Raw genomic sequence first — 25,123 nt, 5'->3', positions numbered from 1 at the left:
AATGTATTTAACTTGAACTATTCATGTTTCAGAGTTTATTACAGATTATTTAAGGCAGTACCTTATTATGTGCTGTCATACCGCTCCGGTGGCATAGTGGTTAAAGCGGATGCGGGAGGTCGTGGGTTCGATCCCTGGCCGAGTCATACCAGAGACTTAAAAAATGGTACTAACAGCTGCCTCGCTTGGTGTTCAGCATTAAGAGGTTAGTGTTAGGACTGGTCGGCCTGGCGCCAGGATAATGTGACTGGGTGGGACATCATGCTACATGTCTGCGGCATGATGCCCCAGTGCTAGACATCACTATAAACTGCCACATTGCAGTCATCGTAGCGATATGACTGAAAACTTGTTAAAGCTACGTTAAAAATCAAAATCACATCACATCACATGTGCTGTCATATAAAATTAGGTAAAACAAAACAAAATGTTTTGAAAAGATAATTGGATATTGTTTGTACCTAGAATTCCCACAAAACATATTAACTCTATATATATATATATATATATATATATATATATATATATATATATATATATATATATATATATATATATATATATATATATATATTGTAGCTTTTGGAGCTGGAGGGTATTATGGTGTAGACATCACATTGACTGCACATCTAATGAGCATGAAAGGAGAAGCAAAAGTTGTTCCTTATGCTGGTCTCCAAGCATGGGGAGAAATAGGTATTGGGTTTCTCCTTTATGGCAAATTGAAGATTACTGGCTACATCATGGATACTCGATTCCCAACAACAGCAGAGATAATTTTCAGCAAGTTTCCTCTCAATGTAGCGTAAGTGAAAATCTAGTGCTTGATAAATCATCTACACATCATAAGAATAGCACATGTAGTTAGAAATAAATGGATTAATATCACAAACATGTAACATACTTATCAAATGTGAGATTTTCAAGGAAAAATGGTTTTAGATTTTCATCTAATCCCATATCTTATGACGAGCTATGCCTCTTAAAGGACGGGGACATGATGGTCTCTTTGTATCGTCAATCAATGATGTAAATCCATTTATCACAAAACATATCAGCAGTTTATTTTTGAAACAACTGAACCAAACCAGACTGATGTTAATGGTAGATCTCCTTTTTTCACCTTCTCAGGGGTTTCTTTTTTTGTTTGTTTTCATGTCATAGGATAATGTTATCTTTAGATGAGTAGAGTAGGTTTATTTTGTGTTGTGTTTATTTAATTTGCGTTGTTTGTTCGTTAGGTTATTTTTTTATGTTTCATCATATGCTGTGGAAAATTATATGTTGGACTTGACCTTGTCCAAAATCAAGTTCATTTTTTACTTGACCTAAATTATTGATTTTTTATTCTGTAAACAGCTAATAGATAGCAAACAGTTTCCTATAAGTATCCGTTAACTGTTAGGCCAGAGTCAAGGACATTGTGTTTACCACATTTTATATTCTGATTATGACTAACATTTTATCTCATAAACATTAGTACCAGTAACCTTTTAGAAGGTTATTTTCCAATAGGCAATACTTTTTTTTTTTAGAAAATCTTAATTGTGATCTGAGGTCAAGTAGAGGACTATATAATCTTGTTTTTCATGAAATTATTCATTCATGCTTTAAGTTCTGAGCAGAATCAGTTATATTATTGTTCATTTGGGTTGGAATTTTATTTATTCAGATTATGTATTCACTGAAACTACAAAGTGCTCATCAAGAATAACATTCTTGGAAACTGAGACTTGAATTTTATAGTGAAATTTCAAGTAAGGATTTATTCTAGGATTGTATTAATATGATTCAACAAAAAACTGTTGGCACATCACCATGACATGGGCCAACACATGTACATCAACACTTCTAACATTGGATTTAATTTGCATTTCCACTAAAGTTTATTCAGAACTTTGATCATTAGAACTTGTGTTAATAATTCTAGGATTATTTGGGATTCGATTTGCAATACTGTAAGTTCCTTTTCTTTACATTTTAACTTTGTATTTTAGGGAAATAAATTATTTGTTGAATTTTACCAAGCTTGTTGCTTCTCATGCTTTTCTATTACTTATTTTAAGACCATAGAGTCATAATATTTGAGAATTGCTTTCAGGTTTATAGCTTCATTCTAATTACATCACAAAAATTTTCATTAACTATACAGAGACCAATTAATTCAATGAAATATTTTCTTATTTACTTATATCATGTTTATTTAATTCTTCATTATGTGAAAATCCATATATTTTCAGACTGAAAATGGATTTGGATCTCAGACCTTTTAGAATAGAAATGCATGGGCTGGTTACTCTGGAGGTACACTTTCTATTCATTCATATTACAAAAGTCCTGTTCGACCACACGCTCTGGGAGTATTCTGCTCAACCCATAATAAAGAGAATAATTGATGTTGCTCGTCCTGAAGAGGACAAGAGCCCACCAGAATTTGGAAATGTTCTTGATTCACCGGTATACTGTCTTCACCTCTAACCCTTCTAGCCCTCTTTTCTTCTATCTCTCTTAAAGGGACAACAATGTATTGTCTTATTAGTTTTTCTGTCTGAAGCTGGACTGTAGAACAGAAGAGACATTTTGGTCATCCATGAGAATTTCACAAGGTTGATCTTGATTAAAGAATATTCTGGACTTGAACAGTCCATTGTTTGTCATAGGCTAATCATGGTTGTTCCCAGCAAAAATACCCAATAAAAAATTATACAGTATAAAAAGATAACTATTGAAAGTTTAAATTGTATATTAGACTTCATTTCAATATCCCTACAATATGAGAATGCGACATCATTCACGTAATCATGGTAGGTGTAGTTTATGTCATGAAAGATACATACCAACAGGGAGAAAAGACCATCATGACTGAAATTGAATATATTTGAATTTCTTTCCTTCAATAAATTCATTCAAAACAATCTTAATATTTTTTTGTTAAGACCACCTTGGTAGAACTCAACATAGCAACCATTTTGGCATCCATGTGCATGTCTCTACCTACATTGATTTTGTTTTTGTTCAGATGAATAAAGAGCAGTCTCAACCAAATGGGGATCTCTTATTTGAAACATTGAATTCAATTCACAGATGTTTATCAAAGTGATTTGCACATAATTGTATAGTGCATAGCGTAGGCTGTACTCAAGTCTTAGTTAATTTTACAGCACTTTTAAGGGAAAAAGACCTCAGAGCTTTTTACAGTTACTGTGTATATGACACGCTACCTTGAGATTTTTAAAGGAATTAATAATATCTTACCTTAAATACCAATATGCCCAAATTTCTGTATTCATCATTCATCATGTGTATACACCCCCTGGAAATATATCTTAAACAGGCATTTACTGACATTGTATGGGATACTAGACCAATATATTTGTTGAAGGGCTGAATCTGATATGGTGTAATTAATGCCATAGAGATGTAGAATATTTCCATAATTTAGTACCAGTAGAACCTGTCTTGAAAGACTACCCATTATGCCAAAAGATAATGATCTCTCAAGACAGGTGGTCTCATAACAGGTCATTGACGTATTACTGTAAAATCCTTAAATCTGTGCATGGAGAACCTACTCTCAAGACAGATGGTATCTCAAAGTAGTGGTCCCACAAGACAAGTTTAACTGTATCTTTTTTCTTCATCAAGACAACAGAAACAAAACTTCGAAGAAGCAACTTAATTTGAAAAGCCTGTTACGTGTTTAGGCTCAAATAAATGGTAACACAGAAAGAGTGAAAACAACAAGCTTTTTAAAATTTAACAAATAATTTATTTTCCTGGAAAATTCTGTAAAAATGAAAAAAGGAGAAGAACTTACGGTTTCAAGAATCAAATCCAAAAATAATCTAAGAATAATCCATGAATTAAATTGCAAAAGTCCTAGTAATAAATGTTCTAATAATTTCAAATTCGAATCCTGATGTAAAATCCAAGATGGATGATGATGTTGTATGCTGTAGTCAGTACTGTGTTTATCTATAGTTCCTTGTAGAAATACAAATAATGGCACTCCACTGTTGGAAATCCAAATTAAATTTGTAAGCATTGTCTTTCCCTGTGTGAGCACTGTTCAAAATATTTCCAGACAAATAACAGAATTAATCCTTTAGAGTCCAAGTAATTTGAAATAACTCTAAGCAGCACAATATAACACTTTAACTGCCCAACTTCTACTAAAAATCAATTCTCTAAAACACTGAGTTAAATGGGCTCTCTAAAACATCAACAAGGGTCATGTGATCATCCCCTGGAAGTTCTAGATGGAAATTCTTGTGAAATATCGCGTCCACATAGTGTGATCCTGAGAAAACCAGTCATTTTCTCTAAGAAATAAAAAAAAAAGTTGTTTACATCTTAAACCCACATAGTCCCATCATGAACTTGATAACAAGCAATCATTTTAAAATAAAATAGAACTTTGTTTACTAATTCTGAACCAAGGTCAGAATTTAGATCAACACCTGTTGTTTATAAACTAACAGTCAAGGTCAAACAATTTTCTGAAAAAGTATCATCTCTAGTGAATAAATTTACATTACAATAGCATGTAAGAAAAATAAAAATCTAAAACTGACAAACAAACAATTAAATTAAGATATATATGTTAAATCAGATATATATAACACCATCCCCCCAAAAAAAGAAAGATTTATATGATAAAGCTTTCTTTTTACCATAGATTAATACATGAGATCGTAAAAAAAAACATAAGTACTACTCTTATGAATTACAAACAGTCTATATGAAATAATACATTTCTATACAAGTGCATCTGCTATTAAATTATCTTTTCCCTTGATGTGCCTGATGTCAAGATTATATTCCTGTAACAACAATCTCTATCTTAGTAGTCTTTGATTTTTATTTTTCATCTTGCTGATGAAAGTAAGGGGTTGTGATCACTAAATACAACAATCGAAGAAGGAGTTGAACTAAGGTAAACCTCAAAATGTTGTAATGCCAATATCAAAGCCAAACATTCCTTCTCGATTGTTGAATAATTCCTTTGGTGCTTATTTAATTTCTTGGAAAAATAGCACACTGGACAATCAATATCACGTTCATATTGTTGAATCAAAACTGCTCCAAACCCAATATCACTTGCATCAAAGACAGTTTAAAAGATTGGACTCCTGACATTTTTCAGTCAAAAGGAATTTGTTTTTCTTACTCAATAAATTTGTCAGGGGTTCAGCAATGTTAGTAAAATTGGAACAAAATTTTCGATAGTGTCCGGCCATACCCAAAAATTGCATCAGTTGCTTTTTATTAACAGGCACAGGAAATGCAGAGATACCTTGACCTTAGCATGTATAGGTTTAACTTGTCCATGTCCCACAATGAGTTCCAGAAATGTAACACTAGCATGGCAGAACTCACTTATAGACATGTATCTGTGAGTTTGTCAAAGAATTTCCAAATTGTTGCTAAATGTTCTTTCCAGGTGTTGTTGTTGATGATGACATCATCGATATAAGCATCACAATTGTCTAGACCAGAGGTGATCATATTTATGAGGCTTTGAAATGTTCTTGGCAACCCTTTCATCCGAAATGGCATTACTTTATATTGGTAAAGTCCATCTGGAGTCACAAATGCCAAAATTTCCTTTGCTCTTTCTGTTAGTGGAATCTGCCAAAATCCCTTCAGAAGGTCAAATTTGGTGACATACTTGGCATTCCCAATCTTATCAATACAGTCATCGATTCTTGATAATGGGAATGAATCTGTTTTTGTCACACTATTCGCCTTCCTATAATCAGTACACATATGGAAAGTTTTATCTGGTTTCAGAACAAGTATGCATGATGAACTCCAGTTACTTTTACTGGGCTCTATAAATTCATTCTTCAGCAAATATTGAATTTCTTTTTTCAAGTATTCCTGTTTGAGAGGGTTCATCCTGTACGGGTGTTGTTTGACAGGTTTGAAATTTACAATTTCAGCATTGTAGAAAATTTTGTTTGTCTTTGCAGGAACATCTAGAAATAAGTGCTCATATTCAAATAATAACTGTTTAAGTTCACTTCTTTCTTGTTCTTGCAAATGTGAAAGTTTCTGGTCCAGATCTTTCATAATTTCTGAATTCTGAAGATTTGCCACTCCAATGTCAGTAGAATCCGATGATATTCCTTCACTTAAATCTTCACTGAGTGGGACAGGTACAACTAAATTAACTGCATGTTTAACCTGGCTATCTCTTTCAATATACCCTTTTAGCATGTTAATGTGACAAAATTGTTTTTGTTTATGCCTCCCAGGAGTATTTATTGTGTAATTTAAATCTTTTATGTTCCTGTCAAGTGTGTAGGGACCATAATACTTGGCCTGAAGAGGATTTTGTGGTATTGGCAAGAGAGCCAGGACTCTCTCACCAGGTTGAAAACTCCTTTCCTTTGAGTTTTTATCATATCTTCATTTTGGATTGAGTAGAGTGCAGATTTGCTCTTGCATCATCACAAGCCTTTGACAACTTGTATTTAAAATTAGAAATATAATCAAGAAGATTAATCTCAGAATCTTCATTAGAAAGAAGTTTTTCTTTCAATAACTTCAATGGTCCATGCACAGTGTGTCCAAAAACTAGTTCAAAAGGACTGAAACCTAAAGAATCTTGAACTTATTCCCTAACAGCAAACAATAGTAAATGAATGCCTTCATCCCAATCTTTACCTGTATCAAAACAAGATGATTGAATCATATTTTTTAAAGTCTGATGGAATCTTTCTAATGCACCTTGGCTCTAAGGGTGATAGGCAGACGATTTAAATTGTTGAATGCCTAATTCATACATAACTTGCTGGAAAATTCCAGACATGAAATATGAGCCTTAATCAGACTGTACAGACTTGGGAAGGCCAAACTGAGTAAAAAAACTTTATCAAAGCTTTTACTATTGTTTTAGATTTTATATTCCTCAAGGGAATTGCTTCTAGAAACCTTGTTGACGCACACATAATGGTCAACAGGTATTGGTTACCTGACTTGGTCTTAGGTAAGGGACCAAAACAATCTACAATAATTCTACTAAATGGATTGTCAAAGGCAGGAATAGATTGTAGATGAGCCTTGGGAATTTTCTGATTTGGTTTTCCTACCATTTAACAAGTATGACAAGATCTACAGTATTTGGCAACATCACTTTTGATTTTTGGCCAAAAGAAATGAGTTAAGATCTTGTGATAAGTTTTATTGATCCCTAAATGACCAGCCATTGAGTTTCATGGGCCAGACTAAGTATTTCCTGTCTGTAAGGTTTTGGAACTACAATTTGATAGTTCACTGACCATTTGTAATCAGCAGGTACCTCGGGAGGTCTCCATTTTCTCATAAGAATTCCATTTTTAATGAAATAACAGACAGGAACTTCAGTAGCTTCAGTTTCACTAATGGCCTTCTCAAACAAACAGGAGATATCAGGATCTTTTTCCTGTTCAATGACAAGTGATTGTCGTTTATCGCCCTGATTAGAATAAAGAGAATGAGTTGTTAAAAGAGGATCACTGTAATCAATACCTTTTGATTGATCCAAACAAGGAGTAAAAGTAACCTCATCAAAAGCTTGAGCAGTATATGTGTCAGCTAAAGGAAAACTGCCCTTATCAACATCATTCTCAAGAGCTTTCTTTGCCATAGCTGTGGTAACTGCACAAGCTGTAAATACATCAGGGAATTCTTTTTCAATTGGATCGACTTTCTGATCCAAGCAAGGCTTGTCAGTTACAAGTGGGTTAAGCACAACCTTGTCTCTAGCTAGGTCATTGCCTGGTAATAAATGAATGCCCTCAACAGGTAAAACAGAGACCATTCCGACTGTCACGGGTCCTGAAACTAAGTCTGATGACGAATTTTCACAATGGAGAGGAATTTCAACAAAGCCACACTCTATTCTCTGAATAAGAACACTCCCGTTAGAAGAAGACTTCTCAGAAAAAGGCAAAGTACCTGACAATAAAAGACTCTGAGAAGCTGCTGTGTCCCTTAAAATTTTAATAGGGATCGGATTGGCCGAATCACCCAAGAGTGATATAGAACCCTTCGATTTGAATGGTTCATAATTCTCCATAATAAAATCAGCCTGCGGTTTATTAGACCCAACCAATGTATTGCCTTCAGTATATGACTGTGACCTTGACCTCTTAGAAATAAGATCATTTGAAATAGGTCTGTCTTGGTTCTGATGCCTATTTTTCAGTTTGTAGCAATCAGAAATAATGTGTCCTTTTTTCTTGCAGTAGGTATACATAGGAAGAGACAAGGATCTTGAATCAAGCTTCTCTGAAGTTTGATATTTAGAAGTTGTGCCAGTTTGAGTTTTAGAAGGGCTTGTATTAGGCTGAAATACTTTTCTGCCAAAAGACTGTTGAGTAGAAGTCTTATTTACAAAAGGAACTTTATGAGTTAAAGAATACTCATCAGCAGCACAAGCAGCATTTTCCAAGGTTTCAATCTGATGCTCATCAAGATAAGACTTAATGTCACTATGGACACAGTTCTTGAAATCTTCAAGTAATACAAGTTGTTTGAGACTTTCATAATCTCGTTTGTCCAGCTTCTTTTCTATAGTTTCTGAATTTTTGCTGATAAGCTTCAGGGACCAACTCATAACCCCTTAGGATGCATTCTTTAACCACATCATAGTCACCACTTTGGTGAACTGACAGTGAATAATAAGCATCACTAGCTTTACCAGTGAGTACACATTGTAATAACTGAGTCCAGTGCTCCCTTGACCATTTCAAATTTTCAGCAACTTTTTCAAAACGAATAAAATATTTGTCTGTTTCTCTTTCTCTGAAATGGGGCACTAACCTAATGTTCTTTGCAAGATCAAAACTTAAATTTGAATTTGAAGTATGAATTTGTTTTTCACTTGCCGGTTCCATTTCTTCTTATTTACATTGATATTCCCTTTCTTCCTTCTGACTCTCCTTATCTATTTGTTTTTCTTGTAACTGTATTTGCTTCTGTTCTTTTTGTACTTCCATTTGTCTTTCTTTCTCTCTTTCTTCTGCTTGTAAATGCATTTGTTTTTCGTTATCTTTTTCCTGTCTCTCCTCTCTTTCATATTGTAACTGGTATTGTTTTTCTTGCATATGTCATTCTTTTTCCTCTGCTTGTAATTTCATTTGTTCTTTTTCTTTCTCTAATTTCATTTGTTCTTTTTCTTTTTCCAATTGCAACTGCATTTGCATTTGTTTTTTCTCTTTCTTCTTTCTGAAGCTCCAGCTTTCTCAACTCCAGTTCCATCTTGTATTTTAATTCTAATTCCTTAATTTTTATGTCAGAGTCTGATACAGACGTACCGACTGAAACCAAAGCACTTTTAACCAAAACATTCTTTTCTACCAAATACTGAACCAAAATATTTCTTATCTCCTGTTTTGTTAAGGAAACCTTTACCTCAGAAAGATCATATTTTTCTGGCAAGTTGAATCAAATCATCTTTTTTGAAAAGATCTAATTGTTCCTGGGTAGGATTTGAAAGAAAGATTTCCACTTTTGATGCCATTTTAGAAAAAGCTTGTCAATCTCACTAAAGATTTCAAAAACTAAGGGAATTCAAATTTAAAAAAAAAAAAACTTTTCTGAAATATTTGAGCTAAATACAAATATTTCGGACAAGCTACCCAAGTTCTATGTTACGTGTTTAGGCTCGAATAAACAGTAACACAGAAAGTGTGAAAACAACAAGCTTTTTAAACTTTAACAATTTATTTTCCTGGAAAATTCTGTAAAAATGAAAAAAGGAGAACTTACGGTTTCAAGAATCAAATCCAAAAACAATCTAAGAATAATCCACGAATTGCAAAAGTCCTAGTAATAAATGTTCTAATAATTTCAAATACGAATCCTGATGTAAAATCCAAGTTGGATGACGATAATTTATGCTGAAGTCAGTACTGTGCTTATCTACAGTTCCTTGTAGAAATACAAATAATGGCACTCCACTGTTGGATATCCAAATTAAATTTGTAAGTAATGTCTTTCCCTGTGTGAGCACTGTTCAAAATATTTCCAGACAAATAACAGAATTAATCCTTTTGAATCCAAGTAATTTGAAATAACTCCAAACAAGTAATTTGAAATAACTCTAAACAGCACAACATAACACTTTAACTGCCCAACGTCTACTAAAAATCAATTCTCTAAAACATTGAGTTATATGGGCTTTCTAAAACATCAACAAGGGTCATGTGATCATCCCCTGGAAGTTTCTAGATGGAAATTCTCGTAAAATATCACGTCCATCCAGTGTGACCCTGATAAAACCAATCATTTTCTCTAAGAAATAAAAAAAGGTTGTTTATGTCTTAAACCCACGTAGTCCCATCATGACCTTGACAACAACCAGTCATTTTAAAATAAAATAGAACTTTGTTTACTAATTCTGAACCTAGGTCAGAATTTAGATCAACACCTGTTGTTTATTAACTAACAGTCAAGGTCAAACAATTTTCTGAAAAAGTATCATTTCTAGTGAATAAATTTACATTACAATAGCATGTAAGAAAAATAAAAATTTAAAACTGACAAACAATTAATATATATATATATATATATATATATATATATATATATATATATATATATATATATATATATATATATATGTATATATATATATATATATATGTATGTATGTATGTATGTATATTAAATCAGATATACGTAACACAATGTTTTGTCTAATGAAAAGATGGCATCATACTTAGATACAGTCAGTTTTGAAACATTGTCACAAACATTTCTAAACCATGGCAGGTATATCAGATTCTCTTTCTTAAAAAAAATCATAGGACATTCAGTGGAAAATAATCCTATCAATGGAAAATCATTTAAAAATCTAAGTATACAAATTCTTTACAAACTGAAAGTAAAATAGATATATACTGCTGTTTAACATTCTAGACATGGAAAACACAGACTTTGGATTCAACTAGACATATGCATAAGCAATGTACATTTCTTTCAGTGAAACAATAATTTTTATATTTAAAAAATCTTTGTACGTCCTTAAATAAGTTTGTAATAGGATTGATAATTGCACAAGCGAAAACAACTTACAAAAATGAAATGTAATATTGAAGAAAATGTTAATGTGTTGCTGATAAGTCCATCCTTGAGAGCTGAGAAAAGCCACTTGATTACCAGACTGTTACAAGTATACTGATTTATTTGTCATTTTATCAGGGTACTTTTTAATTAGGACAATAGGTATGCTGGTCCTAATGAAATTGAGATCTGACAAAGAAACTCTGAAAGTGATTTTTTATGCATGCAGGGTGGTAAAACAAAACGATCTGCTGGGCCTTTGTGCCAGGTTCAGCAGTTGAAACAGAGGGATTACACAGAACCGGCATTTGAGATAACAGTCCATGCAGTTGATGACAAAAGTCAAGTTAAATTCTTCCTGGATATTGGAACTGTTCCTGGTGGTAACGATGTCATGAAGAATCAGACACTTGGTGGTGCCACAACTACACTGGAACAGGTATTTATCGCAAAAATCATTATGCACTGATCATAAATGTATCATGGTAAGTGACTTATAACACTAATGTGGATGAACATTAGAGAGACATAATTCTGCTGAGATGTTTTTGATTGTTCAGTTTCTAAAAATCATCTTAAAGTTACTTGGGAATGAAGCTGATTTAAAATAAACATCTGGAAATCATTGGGAACTTAATCTGTCTTTAATGTGGCACTTTTTCAGCTCTTTCCCACTTTTCCTTACTTGCATAGGTCTGATATATATATATATATATATATATATATATATATATATATATATATATATATATATATGTTGTACAATTATACAAGACCAGGTGCCTTTAGGTAATAAATGCTATTAAAAAACAAAACAATTGATCTAATGCTACAATAAAATATGCACAAGGCTTCAAGGATGAGTACATACAGGATTCTTAGAAATAGTAGTAGTGAACATGTGTAGAACATTATAGGTGAGTACATGATATAGCAATGTTTTAAATAGCATTAGTACTGAATTAAACAAGATCATACAAATGATTGTTTCTTTAGATGTTGACTAAGAAGTTTTTGAAAGCTTGGCATGAGTCGGCTGACTTTATATAAGGTGGTTTTGAATTCCATAGTGTGGCTCCAGAAAAATCAAAACTCTTCTTAAAATGCTCTGAATTTATTTTATGTAAATATAACTTGCTGTTTGAGTTGGGTCTTAGCTCATACATATGTATATTTTTAACAAATTTAAATCTCCATTTAAGATAATCAGATCTAATCCATATAAAGATTTATAGACTAGTAAACCCTTTTGAAACTGTTCTTTGCTGAAATGGAAGCCACTTTTGGGTGTCAAAAAGATTTCTTTAGGTGAATCTAAATTAGCATCAAGATTAAGTCTTGCTGCTTTATTCTGAAATGTCAATAAGGGCTTGTTCCAGTAAAAACCGCTCCAGTGGTCTAGTGGTTAGAGCATCCGCCTCGGATGCAGGAGGTCGTGGGTACCAGAGACTTAAAAAATGGTACTAACAGCTGCCTCGCTTGGCGTTCAGCATTAAGAGGTTAGTGTTAGGACTGGTCGGCCTGGTGTCAGGATAATGTGACTGGGTGGGACATGATGCTACATGTCTGCGGCATGATGCCCCAGTGCTAGACATCACTATAAACTGCCACATTGCAGACATCGTAGCGATATGACTGAAAAATTGTTAAAGCTACGTTAAAAATCAAAATCACACATCACATCACTGTTCCAGTAAACATATAACCCCCAGGGGGAAGGCACTTTCAAATTCAACCAACCCACAACAGAAGCAATTAAAAAAAATTATAATCCACCGTCAGATGTGTTTTAATCGAGAAACACTGCCCCCTACAGTAGTATATTTTTTTACCATAATTTCTGGCTATGGGTTAGTGGGCAGTAGAAGCGATTTTAATATTGAGTTGGGGACAGAAGCAATTTAAATGACAGCTGACTGGAGGTAATCTACTGAATTCATATACATCATATAATCTACTGCATATTTTTATTTGTATTCAAATTTTCATTATAATCAGTCTTTTGTCATTTTGTTTGTTTGTCTGTCAGCCAAGTATGTCTCTGATACTGTGAAATCACAGATTTTCATGGTGGCTTATTCAGGGATCGCCCTGGGCTTCGCCAATGTCGCAAATTGCAATTTTTTTCCCTTATTGGCGACAAAAATATCCCATCTGGCGATTTTGTTGGCGACATACATTTTGGTTATTTAATTTGTACATACAATCATGGATTTGGACTGGATAAATTAAAAGGGAGAACGAAAGGAAGCCACAAACTTGACTAAGCAATGCATTGGAATCAATCTGTTACACAAACGATCTTTTGTTCGTATTGACCACCCCATCTTTACAGTGCATTGTTACATCATAATCTGCTTATTCTGACATCTGGGCTGAGTACTGAAGGCTGCGATAGTCAGTCATGCTACCGCACTATACCTACAACTGACCGACTTCTGAAGACGCGAATAGAACAGATACAATTAATTGTATGGCTAATCCTTCTGTTTTTTTGTTTTTTTTCACATATACCAATACAATAGTTTCGCTGAACCTTTATAGAAAACTGATAACGTTTGAAGTACCCACTGTGTATAAATACAAAGCAAATGGAAAAAATCTAAATCACAATTATATCTGTCACCAGTGCTGCATTTTACTCATTGATCTTTTCCTTTTGCCATCAATTCCGTGTTACGGCTGCAGAGACTTAAACTCCGCAACAAGAAATAGCACAAAAAAGTTTTGCATAATTAATAATAATTATTTATTTCTCAAAACAAAGGAGTGAAAAATCCCTAAATTGGGTGTGAATTTATGCTTATATATATGGTCCAGTATTGCCAGGTGTTGACTCGTGTAAGTTTCATTCGTGGGAATGGAGATCCTATTTTGCTTGTCGAGAAAATTTATACAGCATTCAGTGATCATTCTTGGGGTTTAGGAAGCAATTCACTACAAGCTTTGTGAAGCTAGCCATAAAGGGGTGGGGGGTGGGGTGGGGCTGCTGAGAGACTACTGGTGTCACCTGTCAGCACAGTAGACTGAACGTGGATTCAGTAAGATGAACCTCATAAAAACTGACATCAGAAATAAGCTCTGCATCTCATCTCTTGAGAATTTAATGAGAATCAGCATGTACAGATGTGAAAAATTAGACTTTGAAACTGCATTCAACAAGTGGGCAGTCCTAAAATCGCGAAAGATCTTCATGTAACATTTTGTTAACGCTTGTTGTAATTAAAGTATTAACTAACCCATCTTTTGTAATTTTCATTGCCTGTTACATTAATAGACTAAATTAACACCTGAAAAAATGTACACTACTTGTTTTGGCGACACTTTTTGAAAATTGGCGACAAAATATTGAGGTTGGCGATATTTTTGGTGACAGCTTTTTAAAAGCCAGGACTATCCCTGCTTATTACTTGTAGATGTCATTGATCAGTCCCTAAATAACTACTAATTTAACATCCACAAATACAGATTTTGTAATAGATATTTCTATTCTAATATAGAAATCATGAATTTGTATCCTTACTAAACTCTGTGTTTCCTAAAGTGATCAATATGTCTTGCTATTTTTCTTTGTTCTCAGGCATGCTGCTTTTGATTAGAATAATAAGTTAAATCTTATATTGCTTTAAATGTGTGGTCATATTCTATGATTCACTGTTATTATTTTTTCCAATAAATGTTTTGGTAAACTTATATGATTTGTCAGAAGAAAAAAACAATGATGCCTGTATAAGTGATGTTGCATCATTTGTTTACTTTTACACTATATATTTTTTGTAAGAACATCTTTTTCAGTTACTGATGTCTTATTTTTATGCTCTGTTGCAAGACTAATATAAAGTTATAAAAAAATGTAGCAAGTCAAACATTTTTATATCATAGATTTAAAAAAAATGGATGAAAGTCAAGGAATCGTTTTTCCCGGAGCACTCATAAAATCAATGTCATTTCAGTTAACTGTATTGTCAACAGCATCATAATCATCACTGATGGCCTAGCAGTAACATTCTGCACTTTCAATCCAGTTGTCACAGGTTCTATCTCCCACTTCTAGTCTTTCATATGAGACTTATACCTATGGCCTGAGGGGCTTTCATGGCAGAGTGGTATAAGATGTTTGTCTTGTGATACAGATCTGAGGGGCTTCCATGGCAGTGGTACAAGATGCTTGTCATGTGATTACTTGCCTCTAATGTGCTAATGAGAATGTTGCCAGTTACTTGTGGAAGGTCAGTGGTTCTACATAAGTGGTGTCTGGTGTCTCAAAAGGACTTGGATTTTCTTCAGCAGTAAAACTGGCTGCCATATATAGTGTTTTGGGGTTCTTCCTCCACCTAATATATTGTAAAAAAAAATCACCAAAAAAACCCAAATCAAACCACACTGAATCAACCAACTAATCAACTGTGGCAACAGCAACAAAGGTACTAGTCAATCATTTTTGCCACAGCTGTATGAGTTTATAACTTTTGACTCAAGTAATTTTTGTAGACCTTAGAATATCGTCAGTTATGCCTTCCTGACAGTTACCTAAAAGTCATCATCAGTTGGTGCAAATGGAATTTTCATAGTGAGCAAATGAGATGGAAAGGTCTTGAGCAATCCTGCATCCCACACTGCCGAAAAGTTTACATTTGAGCTCACTTAAATTTTCTCTTATCAGTGTTCATTATTCCAACTAGAACTGTTATAACTTATTCAAGCTATATTCACCGATATCTGATGATATGCATCTGTAATAAATATTTGTAACAAAGTATGAGAATGCATCGATGTTTTTCAATGATGCATTTGAATTGAGCAACAACCACAATCAACAAACCAAGAAATAAAATTATTCACATCTCTCAGGCAGAAGTAGGGTATAATTATAATCTGCCGAAAGATTTTTAATTTGTTAAATTTGCCAAATATTTTTTCCAACCATACTGATTCAGTGGACATTATCACCAGAATGGACAGAAACAGACCAGAAGGTTAAATCAGTTTGATACATCTTTTAAGTAGCTAAATTCATATTGGTTTAGTTAACTGTATACCCTTTATTGTCTTCCTTTTGATGAATTTTCTTACTGAAGCTAAGAAAATAATGTTGCACACATAAAAAAAGATGCACACTTCTACTCATTACTGTTTTTATTATACTTCTCCATTCCAGCTTGTTCTTATGATCTTCTCCCCCCACATACTGTTTGTCTTGTTTATGATATGTATCTAAATTTCTCACTTTTCCTACTACTATACAAATGTTCTATGAATATGCATATCAGTGTGAAACACAATGGGGAGACTAAATCCAAGATTGAAAACCTCTTCATTTCTGGATGTATTCTGCTTGGATTCCATATTTCTGCACAAAACTCAAGAGTTTAGGACTCTGCACCAATTTAATTCCCACTGTAAATTTGTGCAAACACCATAATATTAAAATTCAGTAACTTAAAATTTGGAGTGCTCATGATCAAATTTATATCAGTATAGACACATCTATGATGACAGCTTTTGTGAAGAAAAAAAAAAAACATAACATCCGCACCAATTTCTGGATCTATACAAATTTGAAATGTGTGCTTTCAATACTGCACCAAAGAGTCAGCTGCTGATTTCAGTAATGAGTCGTCCAAACTCAGATCTGTAAAGGGATGGAAATTATGTTAATAAAACAATGTCCCTCACTTTTTTCAGTTACAAGTAGGACAAGCTCTCAAAATCTTACTTTCATTATCAACCAATCAGGGGCAGTCAAACACATATATACTCTATTTTGTCTTCACTGATTTATAGTATGGTTCTCGTTCTTTCACATCTGTAGTAATGCGAGTCCTTGAACAACTCTCAATATTTGTAAGCCTTTTTCGACCATGCTGAATGGACACACTATAAGATAATGTTCAAGTAACAGAAATACCATCGGATAACCAGAGACCAATAAAATTGAATAGTCAGATTATATCCTCTGCAAGGATGCTGCCAGGATTTCAGGATGTACTCAAAGTTTTGTGTGTTTGTGTGTGTGTGTGTGATCTCCAATGAGAAAGTGGTGGTGGTGGGAATAGCCATTGTTAAATATCTCCCTAACACTTAAATATCTGTCACTCTTTCTTACTGTTCCACTCTGTTACAGCTCTACTGAAATCAAAATTCTTGAAGAGATGTCATTTTTAGTTGTATAGTGATTATTACTATGATGTAATTGGGCATGATCACATGGTTGTGGTGAGGTCTTGGCTGGGATGGCATAAAGACTATAGGCTTACTCCATATTTCACAGCTAATTATGATGTTGTCAAAAGAATTAAAAAATTTCTAGCAATTCAGTTGGACTCAGATACTTGATTCATAGTCAATGAACAGGCTCTAAACTTGATGTGTTTATTTTGGAGCTATGTTTCTCCATCACATTCAAGATTTGGATATACCAAAGGTGAAATTGGTACAGTTGCATCCTAAACTACTATCGTGGGTGCTTCAAATGTTATTTAAATATGTGAGACTTTAATGCAAGAACTCATAGCTTCAGTGATTTTTGGGTTAAAAAAATTAATTTCTTCTCAAACAACTCAATTTGGTGAAGATTACATTGTTCTTTTAATGATACGGTGAGAATTCTTGATGTGTGAAAATTGTGCAAGAAATGAACATCAGATCAAAAACTTACTACCACTGGGAAAATACTGATAGGAATATACAGAAATAATGATATAATTATTTAAGTAGAATATATGGTGACAATATGAGTGCTAGTTCTACAACTTTGTGCAAAATACATCTCGTACGACTATTCTGTTGTTTCTAACAGCACTGTAATATGACAATAATTTCTGTCCACTTTTTACTTTAGTCCCTTGCTAATTAATAGTTTTAGATTTTACAGCACTAAGCACATTTTACCTTTTGACAATAACACACCATTACAAATATTTAGATTGCAAGAAAATAGAAGTTACAATTTTATTAAAAGCACTGGTACCAGTTGAGTAAGACTAAAGGAGATTGTAAAAAAAAAGAATCGGGATGAACAAATTAGTAGTGTAGTAAAGAATCCATATATCAGAATGACATCAAGTATTTTTTCATCAATTTCATCATCAGTTAATGATATGCTTAAAAATGTATTGTACTAGATAATAGACTTTTTTAGTTATCCATTTTGCAATACAAATACCAAATGATGGCTTGGAACTAAGTGCCAAAAGGTCTGCAGAAAATACCACCATGATCAAAATATACATAGGAAGAACCGAACACAGACAGGAAATTTTTTATCCATCTTGCTTTGAGTATACTGGGATCAGGCAGTCTGTTATGTTTAATGTCATTTAATTTTTGCACATAGAGAGCATGTACATTATTTGGTCATACATCTGCATGATACAAAAGTTTGTCTTTTATTCTTTTGTTGCTCAGTGGTTCTGCCAACTTGAGATCTACACACAGTTATGTTGTATGGGGATTCTTTGATGTTCCTTATGAACACTAATCTGTTAATTTTATCTGAATTTAATATGATCCTCCTCCTCTGTGTATGAATATTATTCTGTGCTGTGAACTCCTTTCATTGCCAGCTGTCTGAAATGCATATGCATAACTAGCTCGAACAAGTTACTGTTCTTTATGGTTTTGCAATTTTCAACATCTCACATGTATGGCCCCATGGGTATTCTCTCTAGGATATCTCGGTCCCAAAAAGAAAAGTTCTGAACCAGAGGTCTCGTTAGGATTTTAAAACTAAGAGTCCATGGCTGCCATTTTGGTAAAAATATGAGTCCCATCAGGAAAAGTTGCAGTCCCCTCTCAGAAAACTATGCCAGTTATAAGAACTATTAGTTGCCAGAGTTTAATTTCTACATTCTTTATAACACTGACATAGCTCTTGCTTGTTCATCAGAGTGAGTCTGAATTTTTTTGATCCAAAGAAAGTCTTATTCAAAGCACTAAGCTAGGCATCACACACTTTCTTACACTTGGCTAATGTCCCTTTCAAACTATCAGTTCTAGCAACTTTAGCCCTCTCCTGAATCTCACAATCTTCGTCCGTTTGCTGGTGAACCCCAAAATACTCATTCAAGTCTATGTCTCAACATGTCATGATTTTGAGGTCACGTGCACTGCTTATTCGGTTACACTCCGTTTGCTGGTGAACCCCAAAATACTCATTCAAGTCTATGTCTCAACATGTCATGATTTTGAGGTCACGTGCACTGCTTATTCGGTTACACTCGGAAATGAACACAATAATGAAAGCTAAAGTTGTTTATTTGATGTACTGTTTATAAATGACCACATGTACATCTCTGGGTATTTCTGCCTCTGAATTCAAGCACTGTAAATATCAGTAGATTTTCCCACCCAGCTGCCAGTCAAAGCCTTTGATCTCGCCACTTAGCTATTGCAGCATGTTCTCTTGATGTACTCTTATAATGGTGATGGGGGGGGGGGCTTTCAACCACTAAATTCTGTCATTGTAAATATCATCACAGCTAACTGATCAACACATTTTCCCTCTATGCAGGTGACTAAAGCAGGACTGGCAAGTCTTTGAATTTTTCCGCCCACCTAAATTTAAAAGAATTGGCATCCAAATAGTTACGCGTGATTACAAGCATTTCCGAGACCTCTGTCAGTTTTCAATAACATGAACCCTGTCAAAGAAAGATTCACTTCCTTGAATCAGTGTTTTGCTGCCTCTTATTCCAGATTTATCTCTTCCAAAATGCTGTAATGGGGTTTTAAGTCTAACATTCCCATAGTCTGCTTGTTTAGACATGGGTATACATGTATTTAATAAATATAACCGGCATATTGTCCATCCAACACGTACATCGGACTCGCACTCAACATCACTTTTGGGCTCAAAATCACACACTGGTATTTCCAGTGACATTTTTCCAATGTCCAACAGACCGATATACATGAAATTCATTGTCATCATAGCTATCACCAGCCAGTATTTGCGGACTGAAAATGTCTGAAGACAAACCATGTTGTGATTCAACCATTTTGGTTTTCTGTGTGGCTCTTATTGGAAACACGCATTTTGTAAAACTTCCACCATGAAAGTAAGGCTAAAACTCCATAAAATGCATGTTCCAGGGCCAATGAACAAATCAGATTTAGTTTAACAGCCATTCATGTCGAACCGAAGTATCCAGATATCTGGATGTCACATCAAGTGCTGTGAGACAGCTGCGGCATCGCAAATTACGTCGCGAAATGCACTTTCAAAGTTAAAGTTAAAAGTTTAATAAAAATTGCATACTGCGCAAAGCACATTTTTTTTATATATCTGCAGCGTTGACGTAATTTGCCAAATGCGTATCACTGCTTTAAAAGTACGCGAATTCATACAAATTATGTGCACTCCTGTGTACTGACATCATTTTCTGACCCAATGTTTCATTCACGTTAGACTGCTAGGAGGGGGGTAGATGCTATTTTAAATATATATTCGGTTTTTTTCTTCTTTCTGACAACCCCACCAGCGATTTCTCATTTTGTTAGCACAACCCACAACAGAAGTGATTTTTCTAACCAACCTTCCACTGACAGAATCAAAATAGTTCGAAACACAACCTCCTACAGAAGTTTTTTTGATGTGCCGTCCCCAGGGGGGTTATATGTTTTACTGGAACAGCCATAACCTTTCCTGATTTTTCTGTAACACAATTACCCCTGATAGAACAACAATATTTTAGGTGTGGCATGATGCATTGTAGAATATCTTTCTCTGTTCTTGAGATAGGATTTTATTTTGTTCAAGAGATAAAGCAGTGGACTGACTTTTTAATGACCTTATCAACTTGCATTTTCCAGCACAAGATATTGTCTATCTTGGTGCCAAGTAATTTTTAATTTTCAACTGTTGTATATCCATTCCTTTTATCAATACTTTGAAATAATTTTCTCATCTTTTGCTCTTGTTTGAGTACATATGATCATGGCTTTAGATTGGCTGCATTTATCTTCATACCATTGTGCTCACACCAGTTATTTATTTTTACAAAATCTTTATTTAATTTAGTGCTTATCTCTGTCCTGTTGATCCAGTGTTATATAATGTTGTAGTATCTGTGAACATGTTGGTGGTGGATAACTCAATGTGATATGGTAAATCATTGATGTACAGCAGAAAGAGTAATGGTCCAAGACCTGATTCTTGTGGAACACCTTACTTTATCAGTTTCTTATCTGAAAGTTTATTTTAAAAATAGATACTTTTGTTGTCTGCCTTCAAGATAGACTTGAAACCAAGTTAAGCTTTCTTGGTTAATTTGTAAGGTAAAAAAATAACTATGCCTACTAGGTTACTTTGATCTACTGCTGTTAACAAATCATCCACCATCCTAGTTACAATCATGTCTTTCTAATATCTTTGAAAGCGATAATAAAACTGATATAGGTTATAATTATTTTGTATTGGAGTTACTTTTGCCAGTTTTAACCTGCATGGAAAAAAAGCTGAGGAAATACTTAGATTGAAGATATATGCAAGTGAAGGTGCAATCAATTAAGATGAGAGTTTTAGGAATTTAGTACTTATATTATCTAGATCTATAGCTGTTCTAACATCAAGTTTGTTGAACTCATTTAAAATGAATTCAAAACTTATTTTGGGGATTCTGAATCACTCTTCATTGCTAAGTTTTGAGGAAATATCTTCATTACTTCATCACTAAAGAATCTTTTATGAGCATTGAGATCCACAAGGTTTTCGTTTATATGTACAAAGTAATCATTGAGTGCATTTGCAATTTCAAGAGGTTCTTGCTGAATATCACCATTATAATCACTAATACATGTAAATGTTAGGTTATTGACAGATTTGCAACTCAAAGTCTTTGAAGCGTTTCCATAAATTTCTGGGGTTCATTTTTGTAATACTGTTAGTATCTCAGTGGAATAGTAAGTTTTCCTTGCCGTTTGAATCGATGACTTGACTCTTTTTCTCCATAATCTGTAATTGTCAGTATCTTTTAATTTATGAAATCTACCCCTTGTCTTAATAGCATTCAGTGTATCACCTGTAATCCAATCTGGTTGATTTTATTGCTTGACTTTTTTTAAATTAATAGGAGCATGAGTGTGTATGGTGTCAGTAAATATATCTATCCAGATGTCAAGATCATCTGATGGGTCAACAAAGATTTAATTACTGGCCAAGGGATATCTTTCAGTTCTTTAAGGAATATTTGTGAATTGAGTCTTTTCATTATTTGATACTTGATCTATTTGTAATGTTAAGTATTACATGTTTTACTTAATTTTTCATGTACAACATCTAGGATAATGATCACTTATGGAATATTGGGGAACTGCAACTTCTGTAATCTCGGCATTGTTATTATAAATATGATGAATTACTGTGTCAGTTATCTCTGTTACCCTAGTGGCTACATGAACTAGCTGTTGATAATTTGGGGAATTCATGGTTTTAAACCAGGTTTGTTTGGTGTCATAAAGCAAATTGTAATTGAAGTAACCTGCTAAATAGACTTCTCTATTTTCTGTATAGTAGATTTCAAGCTTATTTGGAAATATAGTATACCAAGCATTGTCAGTGTTTAGTGGCTATTATACACAGCCTGAAACAAATGGCTTTTGTCATTATGCTTATTTGTAGCCAAATTTAATTTCCATACCAATTTCCTCAAGATCATATTGTCATTTGAAAGAAATGCCATCCTTGATGTAAACAAGCAGTCCATCACCTTTTGGAAAAGTCATCTTTTCTTTGAAAACTGTAATTCAGAATTTCAAGTTCATAATTATGATAAAGTTCATGTAAAAAGGTTTCATTGAAAGTAAAAATATCGATTACTATTTCTTTAAAGAAATAATTTCATTTCATCCAGTTTTGGAAAGAGATAATGAATGTTCAGTTGGAAAATTTTGAGACCATTTTGCTTAAGCCACTGATTTTGAGATAGTTCTAAGTTTTGATGACTTTGAGATGAATGATATGGAATATCAGAATTATTATTTTCAATATCAATATATGAACTATGATATTCCTCTAAATATTATTTTATATGGTGTCCTAAATCATGACTATTGACTGTTTTTTTTTCTTCAGAAGATTGTTTAATGAGTTTTGAAACATTAGCACATTTAGCAGTTATCTCAGTTGCAGTTAACACATTATGGTCACATTGATGGAGGCATTTAATGGGATTGCACCAGAGGTAATTCCATGAACATTATCACTCACTGGGGTATCTGTAGTTTGTTTTCTGTCATCACAGAGAATCACACTTAGTTGAACTTATAGAATGTTTTGAAGTTTCTGGAAAATTGTGTTTGGTTTTAGACTTATGGCCCTCTCTTCATTGCCATTTTTTAAAATCTAAAGGTGTTATGTCTAAGATGGAAAGACACTTTATTGCCATTTGTGACATTGTTTGGTAGAGAGCTTCCACTGTTGCTTGAGGAACTCCCTATATTCTGAGTGGGTTTGGAATTATCATTTTCTTTCTGGACATTTTCTTTTAGCTTTATAAGCCTGCTTATCTCACTGTTATTCATCTTTCAGAGTAATGACAACTTCAGTATCTCATTTATGTATACCTTTGATAGAGGTATGATAAGCATCTCAGTTCCAGCCCTATCATCCAAGATGTGATGGTTTATTCACTCTCTGTATAGAGAACTAGCCCAAGATGAAACAATTTTATTGCACATTATCCCATAGTAGTTGAAGTATGGCTGGGATTTCATGTCGGTCACTGTAACAAAAGAGAAATACTCATGTTTGACTCCCACCTACATGGACAGAGACCTTTTGGCTTTTTAAAAGCTAAAAATTGGCATGGGAGGGCTGGATTTGTGAGGTAGTGGTTGTGCTCCAAATGTATTATGAACAGGTAAGTATTGTCAAAGAAACATATTACTCCAAAAGTTGGGTTCTCTAAATATTTACACTTTGCTCTTTATAAAATCTCCAAGAATTATAATGCTTTTCTGTTCCATATAATGCATGTATTGTTTTGCATGTATATTTGTATGTGGTGTGTGCATGTAGTTAAGTGTCTCTGAATCTGTTTCCTAATGTTTCATTTTCTTGCTCCCTTTCTCTAATTTGTACGTGTTTATCATTGTGTGCAGATAGCAAAACTTTTGTTCTATAAAAGTTGATTTAATGTATATCCAGAGACAATGGCCCCATGAGGGTATTTTCCTATGATCTTGCTACAAATAAGCTGGTAGTATTCCTGTACTTTCGGTAACACAGATGTCTCTTATGAGACAGTGAAGAGATGGTTAATCTACCTGTAATATTAACTAATTGATCAATGGATAACAGCATAGTCAATTGGGTAAGTTTTCTTTAAACATGTACACATTACTCTTGTGTAAAATCTCCAACATTGCCAAGGCTTGTGTATTCCTAATTATACATAGATGATTTTGCATGTAGGTTTGTACATTAAGTTGTGAATTGTCTCTAAATCTCTTTCTTTTGTTGTTCCATTCTTTCTTTCTCTCTCTCCCTCTAACTATCTCTGTTTTAAATTTATGTGTGCTTATCTTTATGTGCATATGGTGGAATTGTTTCTTCTCAATAAAATTTAACTGCTTGTATGTCCAACATGATGCTGGTATGATTTTTCTTTAGAAACTCAGCCCATCTGGAGTTCCACTGTACTTTACAATGTATGCAGAAAACAGTGCAGGAGCTAGGTCAAGTGTTGCCTGTCAACTTGAAACATATGATGTTACAGTACCAGGAGGGAGATTTTCTGCGGATTTCATCACCTCCAGTAATCCAACAACCCTCAAGGCATCAGTCCTTGTGGTTGATGATTCCAAACTTCAGAAAATACAAGTTGGAGTAGGGTTTGGAAAGGGCATATATGGTGATCAATTGGTTACTTGGACTGACATAAACTTGGTGAAAAGGACCAGCAATGTTCAGACAGGTAGAGTATTTATCAAAGGATTTCATAATTACAAAGGGAAAATTGTAATGATACCAGCAGTATATCAAGGAAAAGCATAGTAAACTTGTGCTTTATTGCAGATTTTCTCTATGGACTCTTAAGTCATAGTTAGATGCATTGTTGCAGATTAA

At 33.8% G+C, this 25,123-nt stretch overlaps 1 protein-coding gene across 1 annotated transcript in view; it reads left to right on the top strand.

Moving 5' to 3' along the window:
* The first annotated feature begins 590 nt into the window (after positions 1-590).
* LOC149785554 (uncharacterized) overlaps positions 591-25,123 on the top strand; it is a 198,141-nt gene continuing 173,608 nt past the window's right edge. Inside the window, exons 1-4 of the mRNA XM_089979355.1 lie at positions 591-805; positions 2,241-2,457; positions 11,285-11,494; positions 24,668-24,971. Coding sequence (XP_089835481.1) covers positions 633-805; positions 2,241-2,457; positions 11,285-11,494; positions 24,668-24,971 — 904 coding nt within the window. The 5' untranslated portion in view covers positions 591-632. The remainder of the gene's footprint in view (positions 806-2,240; positions 2,458-11,284; positions 11,495-24,667; positions 24,972-25,123) is intronic.

The sequence above is a fragment of the Sinohyriopsis cumingii genome, chromosome 13 (assembly GCF_028554795.1).
Source record: "Sinohyriopsis cumingii isolate HCF-2022 chromosome 13, ASM2855479v2, whole genome shotgun sequence".
NCBI lineage: Eukaryota > Metazoa > Mollusca > Bivalvia > Unionida > Unionidae > Sinohyriopsis > Sinohyriopsis cumingii.
The sequence above is the reverse complement of the archived record's forward strand: the minus strand, read 5'-3'. Positions and strand labels throughout refer to the sequence as shown.